Genomic DNA, 24,460 nt, shown 5'->3' with positions numbered 1-24,460 from the left:
AGTCTCGAAAAAGGCCACCACTCGCTGCTTCCAGAGTGTGTATCTAAGGCTCCATCCGTGTTAAGCTTAAACTTGCCAGCGGAAGGAGGAATCCATCTTTGCCTCATGTTCCGATGAGCGCCGGGGGATGTCTTGGCGTCATGGTTTGCCTTGATAGCTTGAGCCCAAGTCAATGCCGACTTACCGATCTCCGTGGAAGACCAAACATGTCCATTAAAGACAAAATTATTACGTTGTTTGCATAATCTCCAGACAATTATCCCAAAGACATGCTTCCAAAGATAAGCTTATTGGTTCAATCATGTATTTGTTTGAAGATTAATATGTAGCCAATCAATCAAAGTCAAGGAATAGAAATTAGAAAGTTCTTAGTTAGGAACGAAGCTCTCCCAAACCATTTTGGCATTTTGGCAGTCTCGGAGGATATGAACAACAGTCTCATCGCCCTGATGACAAACCGGGTAAGTAGGGTCTGTCGAAAAACCACGCCTGACCCTCTCGGCATTCGTCATTAAACGATTTCGAAGGACAAGCCAGAGAAATTGCCTGACACGTTTCGAACCATCAAACTCCCAGGCTATGTTCCAAAGCTTATCTTTCGGCTCCCACGTGCTATTCTTCAGTTAAAAAAAGTCGAGCTAATAGTACATCTTCCTCTGTGGTTCCGTCTCCACATGGGTTGATCATAATCCATGTCATTGCGCGGGGGAGGAATGGCGTAAATATGCTTGATCGTGGTCTTATCCAAGTACTGTTTGAGCAAACCCGTGTTCCACTCACCATTTGCGTCAGTCAACTCGTGGACAGTGGCAGTCCGGTCAACGTTGGAGAGATGCATCAAGGTCCAATGAAGCTGGTCAGTGCCTGGGACCCAAGTGTCACACCAAAATTTGGCACATTGACCTTTACCAATAGCTCAACACATATTACTTCGAACAAACTCCCAAACTCGAGCAAGGGAATTCCAAATGAACGAGAAATTATTTCTCTCAATGCTTGTAGGGACCGACTCCCTCGTTATATTTAGAGCGAAGCACTTGAACCCACATAGCCTCCGGTCGCAGTTCGAGGTGGTAACCCAACTTAACGAGGAAGGCCTCATTTTGAGATTGTAGCGGTCTCAAATTGAGACCACCATGTGCCTTACGTTGACAACATTTATCCCAGATAATGAGAGCCATCTTGTCCTTCGTCCCCCCAAGATAAATCAGCAGGCAATTTGTTCGATTTGCTCACAAACATTTTTGGGGATGGCACAGTCTGCAACTGTGCATTAATTAGGAATGACCAGTAGAGTAGCTTTAACGAGGGCCACCCGTTCGGCCATTGAGAGGTTGGAAGCAACCCAGGAGTTCAGTTTATTACGGACTTTCTCAATAAGGAAATGGAAGGTACTCTTGGTCATTCTGCTATGGAAAAGAGGTATGCCAAGATACATCCCAAATTATTAGAGCGTTGGCATCTCAGAATCGTGCAAACTTTATCCGCTAAATCATCCTCAACATTAGCTGAAAAATACACTTTAATTTTGTTCGAATTTACCTTGCGCCCAGATAATCTGCTGAATCGATCAATGATGCTCCAACTAGGCTAGCTTGACTTTTCGTCGCATTTTTAAGAAGGGTCAAATCATCGGCGAAGAATAAGTGCGACAATTTAGGCCCCCACGAGAAAGAACCATTGAGTCCCAAAGATCAACATCCATGGTATAATGAATACTCTACCCCAAACGTTCCATGCAGAGGACGAAAAGATAAGGAGATAGATGGCAGCCTTGGCGAATACCTCCCGTAAGTTTGAAGTTGTCCGAGAGAGAGTCATTCTAAAGGATTTGAAAAGACAAGGTGGTAACCGAATCCATGATAATCCGATGTAAGATGTTAAGGCACCCCATGTCCTTAATAGAGTCCGAGAGGAATAACCAACTAACCTAGTCATACGCTTTTTCAAGTTCCACTTTAACAGCCATCCATTTGGTCTTACATTTCTTTTCCTAATCGAGTGGATCACATCTTGGGCAATAAGGATTTTGTCAGTAATAATTCGCCCGACAATGAAACCAACTTGGTTGGGAGCAATTATCTTTGGGAAGATCACTTTAAATCTATTGGCGATGACTTTCATAAGCAGCTTGTAGAGAACAATACAAAGGTTGTTAGGCCGAAAATTTGAGAAAGACTCAGGCTATTCACTTTTGGGATCAAGACTGAGATGGTTTTATTTAGCTCCGGGTCAAGAGATTTACCATCAAAGATGTCCTTAATCCATTTGTAAACCGAGGCACCCACATTATCCCAATGCTTCTAGAAGAAAAACGAGTTAAGCCCATCAATTCCAGGAGACTTCAGGGAATTCATATTGTCATCACCCATTTTATTGGGGGTAGTGACGTTATAAGTGGGATATTATTAAATATAGTATATGATATATTGTATTTTTTTGTAAATAATATTAATATAGTTTTCATGGTATGAATCTAGTCTATAGTTTTAATAAATAAAATATTAGTATTACTATATAGTGGGTGGTCTTGTGAATATATTATTAGTTAGGGATGTGCATGGGTCGGGTTTTTGGACCACCCGACTCAACTTGAGAAGAAAAGGTACTCCACCGTAATCCGATCTAATCCGATAAAATTATAATTTCACTCGACCCGACCGATAGGCATTTAAAAAAATCATTCCCGTTCCGACCCAACCCGATTTAAATTTTTTATTTATTAAAACTTACAAATTTTTTAATTTAAAATATAAAAAATACCTAAAATAATCGTTAGAAACCACATCTTAATATTACGATTGGTCCGCATTTTGGACTAAAATAAAAAGGAGATAGGACGTGAAAAAAAAACATTAAAAGGAGTTACATAGTACACAATAAAGATAAAGGGTACTGAGCATTGTCATGATTGGGCCTAGTAATCACATGCTTGCAAGTTGTATTCACCTCCCTCGAGAATCATGAAAGTTGCCGATTAGGGTATGTATAGGTAAAGTAAAAAATTAAAATAATAATAATTAGAACTGTTCATTCCGTTAAAACCGAATCGAATCAAATTGAATTAATCGAACTTTTTTTTCTTTAACCGTTAATTAAATCGATTTTTTTTTCAAAAATATTAACCGAACCGAATAAATTTCGGTTAATTCGATTAATTTTCGAATTAATCGAATTTTTTTAAAATTTTTCTAATTTATATAAAAATTAAATATTTTTAATTTAAAAAAAGTTTATAATTAATTTAAATAATATATAATTATAAAATAAGAATTTCAGATAAATTTTTTAATTAATTAATATTGATTTAGGTTTAAAAGTTATTGGATCTTAAATTATTAATTGAGTTTTAAATAGTTTGGACATAGCCCATATGTTATATATAATATATATAATATTTTTTAATTAAAAAAAATAGTTTACAATTAACTTAAATAATATATAATTATAAAATAAAATTTTATATAATTTTTAATTAATTAATATTGATTTAGGTTTAAAAATTATTAGATCTTAAATTATTAATTGGGTTTTAAATGGTTTGGGTTTAGCCCATATGTTATATATAATATATTTAATATTTTTTAATTTAAAAAAACAGTTTACAATTAATTTAAATAATATATAATTATAAAATAAAAATTTTATATAATTTTTTAATTAATTAATATTGATTTAGGTTTAAAATTATTAGATCTTAAATTATTAATTGAGTTTTAAATTATTTGAGCTGAGTCAATATGTTATATATAATATATTTAAAATTTAATTTCGGTTAATTAACCGAATTCGAACCGAATTAACCGTTAACCGAATTCTAAATTTTGTTTAACCGTAAACTGACCGAACTAATTCGGTAACCGAACCGAATTAACTGAACTAATTCGGTTCGGTCGGTTAACCGAATTAACTGAACTAATTCGGTTCGGTCGGTTAACCGAATTAGTTCGGTTATTTAAACAACCCTAATAATAATAATTATGCATTAACTATTCGGGTCGGGTCGAATAGGATTATTTTAATCCTAAACCGACTCATAATATTTTACTATAAAACCCGACCCAACCTCGATTTTTTTTTAAAAAAAAATTGATCGGAACCCATCGGGTTGGGTTCCATGCCATCCCTATTATTAGTGCATATGATTTTCATAATATTAATATGTTTTTAAAATGCTAGTATTATTATGTTTTTTAAAATATGCTAGTATATGGTTTTAATATGATTTTAGTATAATAAATAAATACATATGAGTATAAATAATAAAGTCCATTTTGAAGGTTCATTTATATTACATATTGTGGCTCATTCACAAAAATAAATCCATTTCCAAAATACATTCAATAAATTCTTAACCCAATACAAGCCCAATTCATGTTTTGGAATTTGAAAATCTGGACCCTAGTTTTTTGTGTTTTGACGCCCATTGCTTTTTCCTTTAAAGGAATCTTTGACTTTTGTTACTCTGGGAAGATAAGTATTAACGGTGGGCCCTTTCTTTATTTGCTACATTTAATGGTGATTTTGGTTTCCAATGTGCCATGTCGATATCTTTGTGAAGAAACATAAATTAATTGGGACCGTTGATAAAGATTATTCTTAGGGTGCGTTTGATTCACGAAATGTAAGATTATCAGTAGGAATAAAAGATTATCAGGAAATAAGATTAATGAAAATGTTATATTTTATATTTGATTGGTTTAACAAGAATGTAAAATTACCGTGTTTAATTAAAAGAATAAAAGATTATTAGAATATATATTTAACTAAATTATCCTTATTATATATTTGTATAATATTTTAAATTGTAAAATATTTATATATTTTTTAAAAAAAATTAAATTTATAATATTTATATAATTTTTTTTATAAAATTAAAAATATAAAAAAAATTAATGAGAGAATAAATTTTTTTTAACTCTTAAACTTTATATAAAATTTTAATTATATATATATATATTTTTTGTAAATCTAAAATAATTAAAAATAAATTTATAATTTAAACTTCGTAAAATTTTTATTATTTAATGATAAAAAAAATGATATTTTTGAAAAAAAATAAAAATTTAAGAACATTTTAGTCCAAAACACCGATAATGTTACAATATCTAAGAGAAGAAAGGTAATAATATTCTCGATAATAATATTCCCGATAATATATCCAAAAAAATCTACTATTAATAATAAAACATTACCGAAAATGAATTTTCCGACCAACCAAACATGAAAATATGGTATTCCCATCCATGAGAATATCCCACAATCTTTGAACCAAATACCTTAGGACAAAGAAAATGCTACGTCATCATCGGAAGTTGTCACCGTTGTCGAGGTGTTGCCGGCGAGTGGAAGGCGCGTGTGGTTCATGCGACGCCCTGCCTCTGCCTTTTTTGAACACCGAAAATCATCGAAAATTATAAAAAAATTCAATGAATTGCAAAAGAAGTTTATAGGATGCAAGTGAAGCCATAACCGTTTTCCATAACCAACTTTGGGTGGGATTAGTAACAAACCGAAGCCATTTTAGTACAAATACGCATTAATCATACCATTATCAAGGGGGATTAAAAAAGCATTTACTACACTCGAGGAAAGGAGGAAGAAACTTCTTAAAAGAAATATATCGTTAGGGACTCTTGCCGGAGCGTTGCCGGAGTAATAGCCGGGTTCATTGGAAAGCTTGCTGGAAATTCATTTGAAGCTAACATCTTCTACCCGAGCTTTGTTTTCTATGTTTCATTCGGTTCGAAAGGGGGAATTTATCAAGGTCACTGTCAGTTACGGGGGCCGAACGGAGGCCAGTGGTCGATGGATGGAGACTAACGGTGTTCGTCGGAGGTTCGGTGACAATCTCTGGTAGTTAGATGGTTGAAGGCGAGAGGATTCTCTTGAATCCGAGTTTAGTTTAGGAGTTGAGAACACTTGGGGTTTCATTTTTGGAAGTGTTCTTGGGGTGTTGGATTTAGATTGAGAAAAGTTATACTTAGTTGTGTTAAAGTGGGAGAGAAGAGATTTGAAGTAGTTTCATGGATTGAAAGGAGGAAATGTGAAGAGCAAGTTTGATATTCTTGAGTTTTGGAGTGTTTGATCCTCTAAAAACATGAAATCTCATATTTTTTATGTTTGATATTCTTTTGGTTGAACACAAGATGAACAAAGAAGATCACATGAAGAACATTTAAAGAACTTTGAAGTTTGATCTAAAAGGAGTTATAAATCTGGAAAAATGTGTTTAGGAGGAAAATTTAGAGAGAATTTTGACTAAGAGGAATTTTTTTTGGAAGAAAATGAGCCTTACACGTGAAAATGAGGGATTTTGTAATCTGGGGATATTTTGGGGTTAATTTCAAAGCGGGCCATTGCAGTTTTAGGAGTATTTTTTTGGATAATTTCTTTTATTTATTTCATTCTGATCACTACTTTTACATTAATTGTTCCTTTGAATTTTCTATGAATGCAATTTGATCCCAATTTCATTCCCTTTCCATGCTTCTATATTTAATTCCCTAATTTAGATATTATCTTTGAAATCTTTTATTTTAGCCATGTGTATAATTATAAATTAAAACCCTTAAAATTTAAGACCTTTAGATTTAGTTGCTCTTTAGAACTTGATTAATTAGGTCCTTTAAATTTTACAATTCTTTTAATTTAGTTCTTAATCTTAACTTATAAGTTTAGAATTAAACTTTAGGTTTAGAACTTCATTAATTGGATCAATAGATTAGATCAAAGACCTTTCTGTAGTATTAATCACTAATTTAGAATAAATTTGATCATTCTAAATTTAATTACTTCTAATTTAGTTCGGATACCTTTTAAAAATTATCACACTTTAACGATCAACAATGATTTCTATCGATTAAAGAATCACATTGATTAATTTTTTATATTTAAGGGATTAATTTAGTATAAAAATATTCATAGATTTAATTAAAAGAATTAAAATTGAGGAGATTTTTCGAAGTTCCCATCCTATTTGTTTAATACAATTCTTATTAAAAGATATTGTATTAATAGATGATTACCAATACCCTAGTATCAAAAGATTTAGGTAAAAGGATAAATTTTGTACATGTAGTAAACCTAATTTATCATTTTCGTCCATATCGTATTTTCGCATCAATTTATCCCTCGAAGTTTCTCAATTGCATCATTATATACCTACCCCTAACTTAAAACCCTAAATTATAAACCTTAAATCCTAAACTATAACCTCATAATCTCTAAATCATAAACCCTGAATACTAACTTAAAGTTTATGATTTATGGTTTTAAGTTAGGGGTAGTGTATAGAATGATGCAATTAGACAACATTAAGGACTAAATTGATATGAAAATACGATAAGGGTAAAAATAATAAATTGAGTTTACTACAGAGATAAAAGTGACCCTTAAGTCAAAGATTTATAACAAATGTAACAAAAAAAGAGATCTATTGCAAAGATTTGCTTTTAGTTGTTAAAAGTAATTTTCAGGTTTGAATCCTACCACTTCCACAATTTTCAAATGGTTAAGTTTTTAACGCTATTAATTTATAACAAATACTAAAACTTATTTAGTTAAAAACATTGTATATAAGTAAATTAGAAATTATTTATCTCTTAATAGATAATTCATTCACTCATTAATCATTATTTTATTTTATCATAACATTATATTATCCTTCAAATAAAAATAAAATCATAATAATTAAAATTGATTAATCTTATTATATATTTAATACTGTTAAAAAATTATTTAGTAATATTTTTAAATATCATCTTTCAAAATTTAAAATTTCTATTTACTGAACAATATATATATTCAACAATTAAAATTTAAGTACAAAATAATTTTTTTAGTCTAAATTCAATATTTATTAAATCAACACCTAATTTATCAAATACTTTTATCTCTTAGGATTTGAGTGGAGACAAATAATAGTAATCAAATCAAAATTTATAATCATAATGAGAATTTTGAGAGCAAATATATACTGTTATAGGCTTTATTATTTGAATTATTTTATCATACACTGAAAATCGGTATTTTAAAAATCAGTTTACAAGAAAAGAAGGTAATTCTCCATAAAATAATTTCACGGTATCTCTAAAGCAGATCAAATTTCATGATAGTTATGCTCATTACCTCTCCAAATGTTGAGCACCGCCAATTTCATGATCTTCAAAGTTTTGAATCCTGTTTGATGATCTCTGCCTTCCAAGCATCCATCTGAAGGAACCAAATCGTGATCCTGATCCTGAACCCGATGGTCCACCGTCCTTTTCCACTTGGGCAGCACTATGGGACGCATGCTCCTCTATCGGAGGAGCCGTCGGTCGAACACTATTGACCGACTCGACGTCCTCCAGCTGAACCGTCGGCTCAGCCGCAGTGCGACATACGGGACAAGTCGTATGTGACCCAAGCCACGTATCTATACACTGCACGTGAAATACGTGGTTACAATTCGGTAAAAGCCTAATAATGGACTCCTCCGTGATGCTCCCTAGACAAACCGAGCATTCTTTCGGCTCATCGACCTGACCAGCGTATGTGAACATCGGCAATGAAGCTATAACCAAAGGGTCGAGCCCCGTCTTGGGTGATTCGACAATGCGAATTTCACCGACTGGTGCACTTTGATCGGTTCTCGAACCATAAAGTTCAGCTTGACGTCTCCGTTCTTGGCGTCTAAGAAGATACCTTGCATAGAGATGAAGTAAGATCATGAGCATCACCACTCCGACCAACGATCCCACCGCCGCCAACATGATCCTGCGGGTGACACCGAAGGTCCGATCATCATCATCATCATCTTCCGAACCCATAGTTTTGGCTTAGTTTCTCATCAATAGAACCTTAATATATAGTTTATCGGAGAACGAACCGCCTTTGTTTATAGGTTTTGCTAGTGTGAAATGCAAGAAATGTTTCCTCTTAAAAGAACACATAAATTTCAAAGCAAGATTGCTACACTTCAACACTTTTCAATTTCACCCGTATCTTGAGTTTGACTTTACAACTGCTGATATTGCCTACAAATTAATCCTTCTTTGTGATTTGTCCATATAATAATGTCATAAATGACTCATTAAAGGGTGTTAGCTGATAAATTAAGAGAAATTCAATGGCATAAGATCAAAATTTTCCAAGGATTTGGTGTAGATTTTTCAAATGCCGCTTGTTTTACGTAACCCATTAGATATGTTGACATTGTGTTCTATATGAAGACTAAGATATTATAGATTTTAAGACTATGAGATCAAAAGGGTGACCATCATTTGAAATGTTAAAGTCCTAACTTGAGCTGCAATTTCCCTTTTTCCAATATGACGATTTTCTTGTTTTACATTCTCATTTTATAAAAAAAATTACTTGACAGACCCGGTTCATCACGTCACTCGTGATTTCAGTGAATAAGAGATATAAGTTTTAAAATAGATTCTAAATAACTACCGCTTCGTATTTGTATGTAAGAAATAGGTGAAAATTCATCTTGGAAAATAATGATATGATAAATATTATTAGTTGGGACTACAGATAATATGGTGAGCTGAAACTATCTAATAATTTCTCCACCTCTTATTTACATGTAAGAAAGAAGTAACGACTGACCTTATAAAATGAGATGAACAAATATAATTAGTTAAGACCATAGATAACGTAATGAGCCAGATTCATATGATAATTTTTTCATTTTATGATTTTTATATTTAACGAAAGTCCCCTTAATTAGTGGCTCTTCGATTATTAAACAAAAAAAATAGATGACTGAATTCCAGGAGATATACATAATAATTATTAAGTTTACTTTCCAGTTTCAATCCTCGATTAGTGTGTTGGTCTTCTGAGCCGAAAGTCGCGGGTCCGAACCCCGCCGGGACCAAGTTTTTTCCTCTTCGCTGGGACCATTTTTTCCCCTCTCTCGTTCGCGTAGACCACGACAATCAAACCCCACGTCATCAACGATGAAAACGCAAAACAGTAAACCCCATTTACCATTCAAAGGTCCGATCTTGCCATTTATTTTATCCAATAAAACTAGTGGTTAATATTCCACGAAGACCACCTGAAAGTAAACCCCCAATGAACTCAATTGCATGTAGAACAAAAAACCCCATCCATTTTGCTTCCGTCCTTCCCCAATTCAACATTGTTGAACAATGATGGCCACAACTTGATTTCATCACACAATTCCAACACTTAGATATTCCATTGCTGCAACAAACGTTGTTGCCCATGAACTTGTCAATTGTTTGTTGTACTGTTTTTGTTGTTACGACTTAGTCTACCTTATCATATCTCCCTAGTGTTGAATTTTCTCAAATGTGGAAAAAGTCTAAAAAGAAACCCAACCAACACTCTCACGCATTAAGACAACATCTCCAAGCTCTTCATTATCAGTTGTTGAGACAAAAAATGAATATATAAGGTAACGGCGTTTTTCCCGAAATATCACCTATACCTTATAATTTTTCTTGTTAAACACCCATCAGATTATTTTTCTCGATCTAACATCCTTTGCAGTAAGGTGCGCCCCCTACAGCGTACTTTACGCTGACATGGATATACGTGTCTAAAGCGCGGCCCTTGGGGCACGTCTTACGCCACGTAGGGCTATAGCGCGGGTCAGGGGTCGCGTTTTTCAATTATCACTTGCTCAATTATCAGACATGCATAATGCAAGGCGCGGTCTTTGCACCGTGCCTTGCATTATTTACTCGGACCTCTCGACTTTAAAGCATCCTCTCTCGGCTATAAATAACTCTCTCCCCGTAAACTCTCTCACAATTCCCTCTCAACCGAGAAATTAATACAACAATCCTTTTAATCAGTAAATAACACCCGACAATCATCTTATATTTAATTCAAAAGTTTGTTCGATCTTTCGTTGTAAGGTAACTTTGTTATAATATTTTTTTATTATACTTATTGTTTACTATGATTATTTGAAAAAAATATTATAGTAATTGTTTTCAATTAATTTCTTTGTCAGTTCAAGGGGAAAGCGGGAGCATACGTCAAAATATTTTTGCGGTGCAGGTAATAATATAAAATTATATTATTTAAATTATTTACGTTTATGTGTACAAATTTTATTGTGTTAAATTTTCGTTCATATATTATTTATTTAATCAGGTTTGTTTTAGTTATTTTTTTGCAAATATAATATTGTCGCACTTTTAAACTTTAAGAATGTCGCGACTTTCAGCTATTGTTTATTATGATGGAGAAATTCGAGAATATGAAACCGGCGTTGTTTTCGTATCAAATGAGCGTGTTAAAATATCATTCAAGATAAACATAACTCTTGAGGAGCTTATAACGAAGATTTCGAGGAAGGTTCATGTTGGAAGTAGTAGAAGAATGTCGTCGTTGTAGTATATATTTCCAACATCATTGTTGCCATTAACTTATACAACGTTCGAACTATCGAACAATGATGATGTTGAAATGATGGTTGATTCTCAAAGTAATTATTTAGACGATGATATTGAGATGTATGCAAAGTTTGTTCAAGTGCGTACTGTTCGGGGTCAGTCATTAAGCTCCCACTATGGGCTGGCTGAACAAGTTGACAGCCCGACTACAGTAATGTGTAATGATTTTAACGCCATAATGGGAAATCCGCAACATGGTGCCGTCACATCAACTTCAATGGGGAGATATTCATCCGCAACTTCTTACGATATGTACCGAGGTGGGTCCACGAACAGTCCGTATGGCAACATCGCTCCCAGTTCAAGGGGAAGGCATTCATCTACAAATTTCTTTAACCTTAATATGGAGATGCCATTGACTCAACAATCTGTGCAGTTTTCATTTGACACGATGACTTCAAGCTCCAGGGGGAGGCATTCCACTGCGAGCTTTTTCGATCTCAATGTCGATATGTCTTTTAGTTCAAGGGGAAGACGTGCAAGTAGTAGATTATTCGACCTAAATGTGAAGAGCATGGAGGAACCATCATCTCCACCAGAAGAATCGCTTCGTGAGCCTGGTGCGGATGGTGCTAAGACTGGACTATTCATTCACCCAGAATCACCGCAATTCAACTCCGATGATGATGATAATGTATATGAAGTTCCGTTAAATGTGGCACAAACTGACCCTCCAGCACACATGTATGAAGTTGATTATAGTGTAATGTATGGGCCATAATTTGCGGATATGCCTCATCTCGGTAACTATGGATATTACTCATCAATAAATAATGGTGAGTTATCTTTAGACATGGATTTTTCAAGCAAAGAATAAGCGATGATGGCTATACAAAATTAAAATATTCATAATTCTGTTTAATCGATAGTCGACCGCTCCATAACAGAAAAATATGTATGTTACTGTGTCCGGTGCGAAAACGGATGCAATTGGATGGTTCGCGTATCGAAGTGGAAGAGGAAAAACAACATATGGGAACTAACAGTATACAACGGTCCTCACACATGTTGTGCTGGAGGGGTCAACCAAGATCATACCAACTTGGACTCTGAAGTGATATGCCAAGCCATTATGCCCATGGTAAAAACAAGCTCTCATATAACTGTTGATGTGTTGATTTCAGCTATACAATCGCAGTATGGGTACACTATCTCCTATAAAAAAGCTTGGTTGGCAAAACAAAATGCCATTGTCAAACTTCATGGCGAATGAGATGCATCTTACAACGAACTTTCAGGCTGGTTTAGGCTGGTGCGGAGGTTGAATCCTGGGACAATTGTGGACTTCGAAACCTCCTATTCATACCATAATGATTGAGTTCTTCGCAATCGATGCCAATTCTAACGGGTTTTTTTAGACTTACCCACAGTGCGTTAATGCTGTCAAATATTGCAAGCCTGTGGTCCAGATCGACGGGACTTTATTGTATGGAAAATACAAGCAAGTTTTATTATTGACAGTTGTCCAAGATGGCAATCGCAACATTCTTCCAGTTGATTTTGCTCTTGTTGAAGGAGAATATACAAATTCTTGGGTTTTTTCATCCGAAACTTACGTGCACATGTTATCACTAGGGAAAAATCTGTCATTTCAGATCGCGGAGCTGGGATCAAAGCAACAATGGAGTCTTTGGGTCCAATGTGGCAACCACCCTTTGTCCAACATAGGTATTGTCTCCGACACATTGCTGTGAACTACCATGGAAGGTACAAGAAGAATGATGAGTGTCAATTAATTGTGCGTATGGGTAAGTGAAACTGATGTAGTTTATTTTCTTTTGATCATTTTAATTTTGCAAAGAAAACAAGTTAGTAAGTTATATATTTTTTGATCAGGTTACAAACTACTTTCTCAAACGTTTGAATCAATGCTTCAAGATTTACGGGCGAAAAACGAGGAAGGATACGATTACATCAGCCTCATCGATAAAGAAATATGGACGAACGCATATAATGGTGGATATTGATATGGACACATGACGACCAACTTGGCTGAGGCAATCAATTCAACCTTAAAGGGTGCACGTCACTTACCTGTAGCGGCTTTGGTAAAAACTATATATTTTCGTTTGGGGCACTTTTTGCAAAGCTCGGGGGACAAGCTCAAACCTAGATTCAAGGCGATCATGTCTATCACCCTAGATTAGTTGCAGATCTACAAAAAAAAATGATGCATCAAGTGGAATGTATGTAACAAGCTTCTCTAGAAGACATGAATGTTTCGTGTCATAGAGTTGTCGCAACCTCTTCAAGGAATTGAAGCTGTGCTGTTAAGAGTAAATCTACGGGACAGAACGTGAGACTGTAGGTTTTTTCAAGCTCTAAAGTATACATGCTCTCATGTGATAAAAGCTTGCTCGCATACACGTCAAGACTATAATTGTTTTGTGGATTCCGTATACCTACTATCTGATGTTTTTAAGGTATACGAATTTGAGTTCCCCCTATAGGTAATGCCAAAGACCCTGATGAGGTTCATGATTGGCTTTCGATTGTACCAAATCCAACTTTATTGAGGGAGGGTGGTCGTCCAAAATCCAATCGAATTTATTGTGATATGAATATTCGAGAAAGATCTAGACAAGACAGAAGATGTGGGCATTGTAGAAACCCAGGACACACTAGAAAAACATGTCCACTTATGCTGTCATCAAGTAACAATTGATGAGGAACTGATGTAGTTGTTTATCAAATAAGAATTCTTGTACTTTAATTTGCATTTACTTCAAGTTAATGTCATTCGATCTTACAATAAATGACAAACTGAAGAAAGTTATCGAACACAATTATTAAATTTTATCAAAACAATAACAATTTGGTATTTGAATATAATTTTAAATACAACAAACTTACAATAAGTATTAAATGGTAAATGGTAATAAACAAAATTAACCAAAATACATTAACAAAAAGTCCAACAAATTTAACAAAATAAATTAAAATAAATCCAACAAAATTAATGAAATAAAGTAGGTATTAAATGATAAATAAAAAAAATTACAATAAAAAAGTCTAATAAACAACTAAATACAAATATAATAAAAAAACAAAATCTATCGATGTATGCGACGCGAATGTGTTCCGCAGAGCGGTGGCTGTCGGTCTCGAGGAGGATTTCTTCGTATCAGTGGTTGTGACTCCTCGTTGTCGTCATCATCATCGTCGTCGTCGTCGTCGTCGTCATCGTCGTGAGGAGCTACATTAGGTTGATGACGATGAAGCACCTCCATAGAATAAAGACCCTGGAGGTGTATGACTGACTATCCTGCCGGCCTGCGAAAACTGAGAAAACTCATAAAACCCATACATCGCTGAGTGTGAAAACTGTACAGGAGGTGTTTGTGTTGCGACCATAGGTGATGAGGCTGAACCCGCCAAAATGTGGGCATATGAACCCCAAGTCGAATCTGTAAACATATACCCATAACATCATCCAGGAGGGGTCATAAAACTCTGTGACGGCAGTGGGGTCATAAAACCATGTGACGGTGGCAGTGGCGACATCAAGTAAGGGAACGGCGGTGGCGACATCACATATAGATGTGGTATGTATGTCATTGTAGACGGTGGCTGCTGTGAAGGTTCTACTGGTGCGGCTGAGGATGAACCCGAAGTACCTATTCTTCGTTCACGAGTTAGGGGAAGAAGGTGCTATGTCGGTGAACGTCTCTGTCGACATCGCTGAAATGTCTGCCCTCTTGCATCCTCAGAAAGCATAAATGGTTTCTTGTTACTGTTGAACCACTCATAATAACCGTCAACAACCATCAAGAGGTCGGTAAAAAATGGCTCTCTACAGGGAAGGCACCGATGTCGACCCTCCAACAGCACGACTCACTCATGATGCCTTACCAGCCAATTTTTATCGGTCTTGCAGCGTCTATCTGTGCTATGCAACTCGTCCATATTGTGAGGTGCTTCCGGAATTGGTTGAAAACAACCAAATTGCCGGAGCACGCGATCAGTGGAGTGCTACTCCACGATCGCATAACAGATCAAAGGGATCATCGCCATCCAAACATCTAATGGGCCCCTCAACTCAGGTGGGATCACCATCCTCACATCATCATTAGAATATGACACCCATTCAAACTAAAACAAATTTATATAATTTTTATCAAAATAATAATCTAATTATACAACTATATTATAAAATCGATTTTTAAACATTAAAATGCATACATGTGTGCCAACCTTCTAATCGATTAGCACCCTAATTTTTTCTAAATTATCAGGTAACTCCTGATAAATTTTCCTATCAGTAGACCACATATTCAATGAAAACAAAATTTATTATACACTGTATAAAATGATTAATATATGAAATCAATTTTATAATTACCTTAATAGTAGCGGAAATATGAATGAGTTCTTGACAACGGGACATTAAAAGGGCAATCGATACCGTGCCCAAGACTGCAGCAGCAAGAGACATTCATCGATATCATTTTCCTGTAGTCAGTGGCTCAACACATCTCTCTGTATAGGAAAGTCAAAACTGCCGAGCCCCAATTGAGTGATCCAGCCAGACGAAAGTCGCCAAGATGTCGCAACCACATATAGTGAACTTGGTTGCGCGATTTGTCCGGCATCATCAACCCTTCTATCAGCTGCAGTATGCATGCCTGTGCATACATTTTAATTTCATCATCAGAGGCGTCATCGCTCAACTCTCGAAAATTGGCATCTAACCAATTTAACGATATCCGACTACCGTTAAAACTTTCCGGGACACGTCCTAGATAGTCCCGGCACAAAGCAGTCCATGAACCGTGCACCATCCCTGATATCACATCTCCATCCACCGGAAGCCCCAGGTGCATAGAAACATCCCCAAGTGTAATCATGCACTCTCCGCACGGAAGATGAAATGTGTGAGTCTCCGGCCTCCACCGCTCCACTAAGGCAGAAATAAGGTCTGGTTCTATCTTACAGTGACCCTCATATCTACCTATGTGACCGAATCCAACCTTTACTAAATACGGCAAGACACATATATGTATCACTAACTTAAGATTCCTAATAAAAGGATCTAATACACGATCTCTCTCCTAAAATTAATAATTATAAAAATTAATTTTTAAACTAATAATCATGCATCATGCATTAAATAAATAAATAAATTATTACTAATAATTTAAATTATATTAAAACGTTAAAATGTTACCGTATCAACAAAATGTCGCGATATATGATTTCCATCCAAGCGAAGTAGATCTCTTTCTATTTTATATCTGTAAAAAATTAATTAAATAAAATATTAAAAAATTTAAATACTTAAATAAATTAAAAATAAAATATTAATTATAATAAAATATACTTTAAACAGTTAAAATAGAATATAAGAGTATTTAAGAAAAGTTGAGATGATTTGATGTAATGAAAGTGATTGACAATGAATGTATTTATAGGGAGGGGGTGAGGTATGAAAGGTCGAGGTAGGGGTAATTAAACCTAAGGCGCGCCGTAGGGGTGTACCTTTCTGACGCGTATCAATATCAAAGGTAAAGCGCTACCCCGCGTTATACCCACGTAACATCAAATCAATATAAAACGCGTTGTAAGGGCGCGTCTTAGTGAAAAGAGGGTTAAATCAAGAAAAATAATCTGAAGGTGCCTAACATAGAATATTATAGGGTATAAGTGATATTTCGGTAAAAACACAGTGAAAAAGCTGGTGCTGGGCCATGACAATCCAGATTCCACAACAACCCTTGTGTTATTTCCTTCTCTTTTGATTTTCAGGCTTTCCTTCTTCTTTACTACAACATCTACTGTTGTCGTCACCACTCACCAACTTTTTCTCTCTCAAGCTCTTTGCTTTCAATGCCTGCCTTCATCTAAAAGTACCTCTTTTTTCTCTGGTTTGACGCCGTTGTTGGTATGTCCATTTGTAATCTTTTTTTTTGTTTGGTTTCTTGTTGGTTCTGCTTTTTTTTTTTTTTGTGGGGGAAAATTGTCATTTTGGATATCCAGGATTGATAGGGATGGCTGGGATCTGGGGTCTTTACGTTAGTGGTATTAGTTGGATAGAACCAGAGAAAAAACAGATTTTTCCTCTAAAAATCTGATAGTTACGGGTTTTTTTGTTCTCTGCTCCTCCATTTTTAATATTGTTACAACTGTCTTGTTTCTGTTAGTTAAATGGATGGGTTGACTTTGTTGGGTACCTACTTGTTCATCTGTGAAAAGAAGCTTGGCTGGTTAGGTCTGCTAATTACTTCCATGAACAAATGTTCCAACTTTCAAATCAAACCATGTCCATAGCTCTAAAAAAAATCTGAACTTCCAAAACTTTCTGGCATGTTCTTACATTAAACTTGAGTTATTTGTGTTCCTGTTGTTTCTGCTTATATTTGCATACTGTCCGTTTGATTTTCAGTTGGATAGAGAGACTTGCTATCAGCATGGGTTCTGGAAATGTGTTGAAGACAATTATAAAGATAGTGAAAGATGACAGCTCAAAGCAAGTGAAGGTATATATATCATTTACCAGCTTTCAAAAGCTTTTGTTTAACAGTCAGAAACTAAGCTATGCAACGTTCTCTCTGTTATCAGGTTATAAATAAAATCTGAGTTTGCTTCTCAAATAATTCATTTGCAATTTGAATCTTTTGGACTAATGTTTATCCGAAGTGCCAAATGTTTTGGAAAGTATATTCTTATGTACCATTGGAATGACAAGTTTTGAAGCTTTTAGTTACTTTTATATCTCGCAGACGTCAAGCTCCTATTCTGCCCTTCGTGTCACTTCTAGCAACTTCCCTGATACCAGTTGCTATATTGGGTTTATCATATCATTGATTTGTGTTATCTGGACTTACAACAAGTGTTGGATTTGGATGTAATTTAAAACGTTTTAGTACTTTTTTGGAGGATCATACTCCTATATCTATGTCTGAATGTGATGACACCTATGTTGGACATGGATATGTTAGGAACAATAAAGGGCGTAGATAACACAGCTTTGTAATTGGTCTTATTTGTCTGGTGCAGGGATCTTCAGCTTCTTCAAAATCCAAGGGCTCCAAATGGAAGAAACACCAGCGAAAAACAAGGTTTATTAGTAGAGATGCCAATGCTCTTGGTATACCTATTGAGGATTTAGCAGCAATTCGGATTCAAACTGCATTCCGGGCCTATAGGGTATGTCGATTTTGTTAAAGATATGATATAGACAAAGATATGAAAGAATACCTCCAAATCTTATTAATTAATAATGCTTAATACAAGAAGTATATATAGAGTACTTAGCTCACTAACTACTGCTAACAACTTATACAGCTGTACAACAGTATTGTAACTACACAACTAACTCAAAACTACCTACACTGTAACAGATTTGCACGTTCTATAAAATAAATCACAATATGCCTGCACATGTAGCAGTTACTCTTCTATATGTATGTATCATATGCTTGAATGATTGTCATACCGGAATTCCTCACAGAACAATCAAAAACCTCTTCCAGTTGTAACTGTTGCCTGCTATCGGTAGAGAATAGAATGTTGGTGATATGTGAGGTGTTGCTGAAGAGATTTATCTGCCTTTTAGTAAATTTTAGTGCATCTCGGTACTGGCTATGTTTTCTATACGAGTTTAAACAGTGGGGGTCTATTGAATTTCATGTTTGACGCCTTTTAAGATCATGGTCGAGTTAATGAACAAGACAAGAAAATAGGAGCAATATAGGCTCATGGTATTTGCTAATTAATCAATGTCATTACAACGTGCTTATCTCCTCTGTTTCTGAATTCCTGTTATATGTTGATAATGGAAGTGTCTTTGGTTCTCTCTCTCTCTTTTTTAATTCACTTGCAGATATCTTATAACTATAAGATTATGTTCACTGTAGACTTTGTAGAATGGTTTAATAATTTTTTTCCTCATGATGCAGGCTAGAAAAACTTTACGTCGATTGAAAGGTACTGTAAGATTACAGACTAAAACCCAAACGCATTACATCAAAAAGCAAGCTACAACAACATTAGATTATGTACATTTCTGGAGCAACATACAGACTCAGATAAGAGCTCGTCGAATGTGTATGGTAACTGAAGGCCATCGTAGACAGAAGAAAATAGCTAATCAACTAAAGCTTGAGGCAAAAATGCACGAGCTAGAGGTTAGATCTAGAGCCTTGGCTCATGAGAACTTGCATGGACTAAGATCTTAACAGCATGCTTCGTTAATGCTATCATCTGTCAGCCGACCATTTTCTGATTGAGTCTTTTGTTCAAATCTGTTAATCCTAAATCAAAAGAAATCAATCACCTTAAACGTATACCAGAATACAATCGATGAAGGTTTAAATCTATGATGGCCTAGAATTTTGACTGCAATGATTTAATTGTCTATTTTTTTTTTCGTAATTCTCTTTAGTGATTGCTTATATTATTTCTGATTTTTATTTGCATCACATTTCTTGCATGCTAGCTTTATGTATCAGTATCTTAATTCTTAGGGGCCATTTATTTCTTCAGCTTTCTCGAAGGATCATATGGAGACCTCGATTCGTGTAATATTTGCAAGCTCATAATTTTCCTGAGGCTGGCATTTTTCACTTTTCTTTCTCTGTTGCTTAATCTTAAATGGATGACAGGTAGAATGGTCTGGTGGCCCAGACACAAAGGAAGAAGTTTTGACAAAGATACAGCAGAAAGAAGCAGCCGCTGTTAAGCGGGAACGAACCATGGCATATGCCTTCTCCCATCAGGTATGTGATCCGTAGAGGTTGTATTTTATTTATTTATTTGTGAAAGTTATGCTAACAGTCACGTATGGGATGTGCATGGTTTGCAGTGGAGGGCTCCCAACTCTATTAATAATGGGATCAGCAGTTATAAACTTGCTAATGCTAATTGGGGTTGGAGTTGGGTGGAACGATGGATTGCTGTTCGACCATGGGAAAGGCGGTTCCCTACTCCGTCGGTGACAACTAAATCGACCCCTAAGAAACCGCAGAACAAACAGACAAGCAAGGCAAGTAAAAACTCAGATTCACCGAAGCCAAAAGCATCCCTTTCAGCTAAACCCCCACTGTCCAATGGGAAGGGAACCGTGAAGCCTAGGAGGTTGTCTTACCCTGGTGCTGAGAAACCGGCTGCACGTCGAGAGAACACTAAAGCTGAAAAGCTAAACATCGAGAAAGAAGAGATAACCACTTAGCTGCAAGCCAAATATATAGCTAGAATGTCGATTCAGTTTCATAAGTGAGCACATTTGTTTTCTTTTAGTTGGGTGTGGAAAGGTACATATATTTATACTATGCTTCTGCTTCTAAGCCCTTTGTAGATAATAATAGCAAGAAAGTATGATTTGTGTGAGAACAGAAATGGTGATTCTTTCTATTTGTTATTTTTGTTTTATTGCCTTGAACTTCTGTTTAGCACATGCATAATGGAAAGGGACGCTATATTTTTTGTGGTAACGTAGTTATCTTTTACAGAAATCAAGTATATTTTTTCGAAGTTGAATCGAGTTGGACCCTATCCAGATTTGCCGTGCCCGCCTTTTTCTTTAGTTGAGCTGCCCCGTAATGGATATTGGATAACTCCAGCACTACCTCAAAGATGCAATCTATAATTGACAGCTTAGAACCAAATAATTAATTGAAGCTTTATTATATAATCAACAACCAGCTTCCTTTAGGCCCCTTGCTATTATTAGCTAAGTCCTCCATTTCTAGCTCCACAAATGGAGTAAAAGCTACTAAACCATAAAGGAAGCAGATCATTTGAAGTTTCTGGTTCAAAAAGAAAAAAGGGGTTATTAATTATCTCCTTTCCCTCTGCATACAAATTTGTACAATGCAGAATTTGGCTTCATTCTCTTCTCCATTCATGGCTTCATCAACTTCTTTTCTGAATGGCGGGTCATCTTCGTTTCCATCGCAGAGACTCTTAGCTTTGGCTCAGCAGCTGCGTCACTACAAGGCACCACCGAGTTCCTTGGATGACAACGTCGAACAAATGATCCAGGAAGCAGCCGGAGAAGTTGTCCAGAAACCGGAAAAGTTTAGACCCAAAAAAGCAGCTGTTTTGATATGTCTCTTTGAAGGAGATGATGGGGATTTACGTGTCATACTAACCAAAAGAGCTGGTTTTATCGCGTACTTTGTTTCAGGGGAAGTTTAATTGCCAGGTGGGAAAGCAGAGGAAGGGGACAAGGATGATGACGATACAGCTTTTTTACTAAGAAGCTAAAGAAGAAATTGGGTTGGACCCTTCACTTGTTAAAGTTGTTGCTGTTCTTGAATCATTTTTGTCCAAGGTATTGAAATCTTATACCTGCAATTCACATTGTATTTCAACTATTTACAGATTAATGGTTTTCTGTGCAGCATCTTCTTAGAGTTGTTCCTGTTTCAAGCCTAAGCCGAATCCCACTGAAGTGGACGCTGTGTTCGATGCTCCACTGGAGATGTTCATTAAGGTTTTTCTCTTCATCTCGTCCTGGTACTGTACTTATTTTCACCCTATCTAAAACAGTGTATGATTTGTTTGGTTCAGGATGAAAATCGAAACGCAGAAGAGAGGGAAATGATGGGAGAGAAGTATCTTCTTCACTTCTTTGACTATGAAACCGAGGATAAAAAGTATTTAATATGGGGTTTAACTGCTCGTATTCTGATACGAGCTGCTTCGGTAGTATACCAGCTACCACCGGCTTTCCTGGAGGCTGGAACAGAGTCCCAAGTACGAATTTCTTAGAGATGGGAACAAAATTACTGTTATGCATTGAATAAAATCTCATTGTAATGCAAATCTATGTAATACAAGTCCAAATGGGACATAAATTGAAAAGTAATAATCCAGCAGAAAATCTAAACAAGAGTTCATTCAAAGCGGTATTTCCTTCATTTTGCTATTCTTTCACATGATTAGATTAGACCAAGACTCTACATTGATCTGAATTTCTCTTAATGTTCGATTGTATGAAATGAGGAACATAACAAAACAATTTGGAAGCAGCTAAAGATGTCTAGAAAAAGGGCTTTTGGTATGCTTCTCTCACCCGAAAACCTCATAGAATTTCTCTAATAACAAGTAAACCAGAGTCAATAGACTCCAAAGGATCCTTGCGAAGACGGTGTCTTAAGCACTTGGGGATGACGGTGGCAATATCTTCTGCGGTGACTTTATCTCGTCCCTTAAGAGCTGCAAGAGCTTTTGCAGCTCGGTTAGTGACAATATCTCCTCTCAGTCCATCAACATTCAGCTCAGCACAAAGCTTGGAAATTTTAACCTGTAGATCCTGATGGATCTGAACAGAAGAAAGATTACTTCTAGCTGAAGCAATCTGCTGTTGGAGCTTCTCTTGCTCTGCCTTGTACGATTCACGGAAATCTTTCGGGTTTTTATCGAACCAGGCTCTCTCCTCCACAATCTTCACTCTAAGCTCAGCATCCCTCACTGTCCCGACTTGAGCATGCATTCCGAATCGATCAAGAAGCTGTGGTCTAAGCTCACCCTCCTCTGGATTACCCGATCCAATCAGAATAAACCGTGTAGGGTGCGAGATCGAAATGCCTTCCCTCTCAACCGTGTTCCATCCCGACGCAGCAGAATCCAACAGAACATCCACCAAGTGGTCATCCAAAAGATTAACTTCATCGACGTAAAGAATCCCCCGATTAGCTTTAGCTAGAAGCCCAGGCTCAAACGCCTTGACACCCTCAGTGAGGGCTTTCTCAATATCAATGGTTCCACAGACCCTACCTTCGGTGGTACCTAATGGCAAATCGACCATGTTGATTTTAGTCATTGTAATAGCCAGCTCCTCTCCTTTAGTGACCTTCTCTCTGACTTCTATACCCATCGCTTCCGGATCTTCAGGGTCTGAGTTATAAGGGTCACCGAAGACTACCCTGATTTCAGGCAGTAAAATCGACCAAGGACCTAACAGTTGTGGACTTGCCAGTTCCCCTATCACCCATTATCATGACACCACCAATCTTGGGATCAATCACATTCAACAAGAGACACAGTTTCATCTCATCTTGTCCTACTATAGCAGCAGAAGGATATACTGGTCTCTGACTCTCTTTAGCAGCAAGCTTCCGAGCCTTCATTCACATAAATTCAAAAGCTATTATTATCTATATCCACCTGTTCTTCAAATACCCAATTCTCCAGGTGCCTTAGAAATGTAAAAGAACAAACACTTTCTTCAAATAAAACAGCCAATTAGTTACCTGTTCAACTGGGTTAACTTCAGTGGCAACATTAGTTACTGCAAAATGAAATCGAGGCCTACCCTTTCTTCCTTGAATCCCAATTCATCCGTACAGTTTCCTCCCATAACCCTGGCCTGTACCACCATTACAAAAACTGTAAAATCTTAGTCCATGGAAAATACATTGATAAAAGAAAAGTACATGGTGGGATTAATTGGATAGAGAATTGCACCTGGGTTGATGGAGATGGAGGGAAAAACAGGCTTTGAGGAAGGAGAAACGAGAGACCGAGAAGCTAAGATTGCATTTAAGGCTCCAGGCACGGAAGCCATTGACGCCTGCAACTGTGTTTTTGTCTTCTTTTACCAAGTGAGTGTTGTGCGTCTGCCTGTTACAGTGTTCTGCGATTTGCTTGAGTCGTGGAGCTTGACTTGCTTTCTTATTGGTTTGTTAGGTTGCGGATAAGAAGATAGATTTTCATTCTTCCCTTGCCTAAGATTTTTGTCATCTTGTTCAAATAAAAATAAAATCAAAATTTTTTTTATATACGACTTCAATTTTGATTTTAAATGGGTATCTCGTAATCAATTTCTTTTAATTGAATAAAGTGAAATCTCATCTTAAAATACAAGACAAGAAATCTTAATTACTTGTCGTATATAAAAATTCATCTTAAATTATATTATGAATAAAATTTGATTGGATTCGAAAAAAATTAAATTATTAACTTATAATGATTGATATTTATACATCTCCTAATTAAATTGCAAACTATCCAACTAATCGTACAATAAATTACTAACTATTGTAACTAAATCATACTTAAACATATTAGATAAACTAACAGCCAAAATT

General features: G+C 35.8%; 2 protein-coding genes and 2 pseudogenes across 3 annotated transcripts; 2 read left to right on the top strand and 2 right to left on the bottom strand.

The window, feature by feature from the left end:
• Nucleotides 1-8,110: 8,110 nt before the first annotated feature.
• LOC120169474 (E3 ubiquitin-protein ligase ATL41-like) lies at nt 8,111-8,853 on the bottom strand. The gene has a single exon (XM_039177606.1). The coding sequence runs from the start codon at nt 8,811-8,813 to the stop codon at nt 8,127-8,129; it is 687 nt and encodes a 228-aa protein (XP_039033537.1). The 5' UTR covers nt 8,814-8,853; the 3' UTR covers nt 8,111-8,126.
• An 8,272-nt stretch (nt 8,854-17,125) lies between these two features.
• On the top strand, nt 17,126-20,677 carry LOC120169531 (protein IQ-DOMAIN 1-like). 2 transcript variants are annotated; one of them, XM_039177654.1, is made up of 6 exons: nt 17,126-17,307; nt 17,787-17,902; nt 18,423-18,572; nt 19,325-19,552; nt 20,030-20,143; nt 20,230-20,677. In XM_039177654.1, the coding sequence occupies exons 2-6, from the start codon at nt 17,834-17,836 to the stop codon at nt 20,593-20,595; spliced, it is 927 nt and encodes a 308-aa protein (XP_039033585.1). In that variant the 5' UTR covers nt 17,126-17,307; nt 17,787-17,833; the 3' UTR covers nt 20,596-20,677. The 2 variants fall into 2 exon arrangements, with proteins under 2 accessions (XP_039033585.1, XP_039033584.1); XM_039177653.1 differs by lacking the exon at nt 17,126-17,307 and adding an exon at nt 17,556-17,574.
• Nucleotides 20,678-20,848: 171 nt separating this feature from the next.
• On the top strand, nt 20,849-22,170 carry LOC120169532 (annotated as a pseudogene).
• An 87-nt stretch (nt 22,171-22,257) lies between these two features.
• On the bottom strand, nt 22,258-24,128 carry LOC120169529 (annotated as a pseudogene).
• Between the last annotated feature and the right edge of the window lie 332 nt (nt 24,129-24,460).

The sequence above is a fragment of the Hibiscus syriacus genome, unplaced genomic scaffold (assembly GCF_006381635.1).
Source record: "Hibiscus syriacus cultivar Baekdansim isolate YM2019G1 unplaced genomic scaffold, ASM638163v2 tig00111769_pilon, whole genome shotgun sequence".
In the NCBI taxonomy this organism is placed as follows: Eukaryota; Viridiplantae; Streptophyta; class Magnoliopsida; order Malvales; family Malvaceae; genus Hibiscus; species Hibiscus syriacus.
This window is presented reverse-complemented; position numbering and strand designations above follow the sequence as displayed.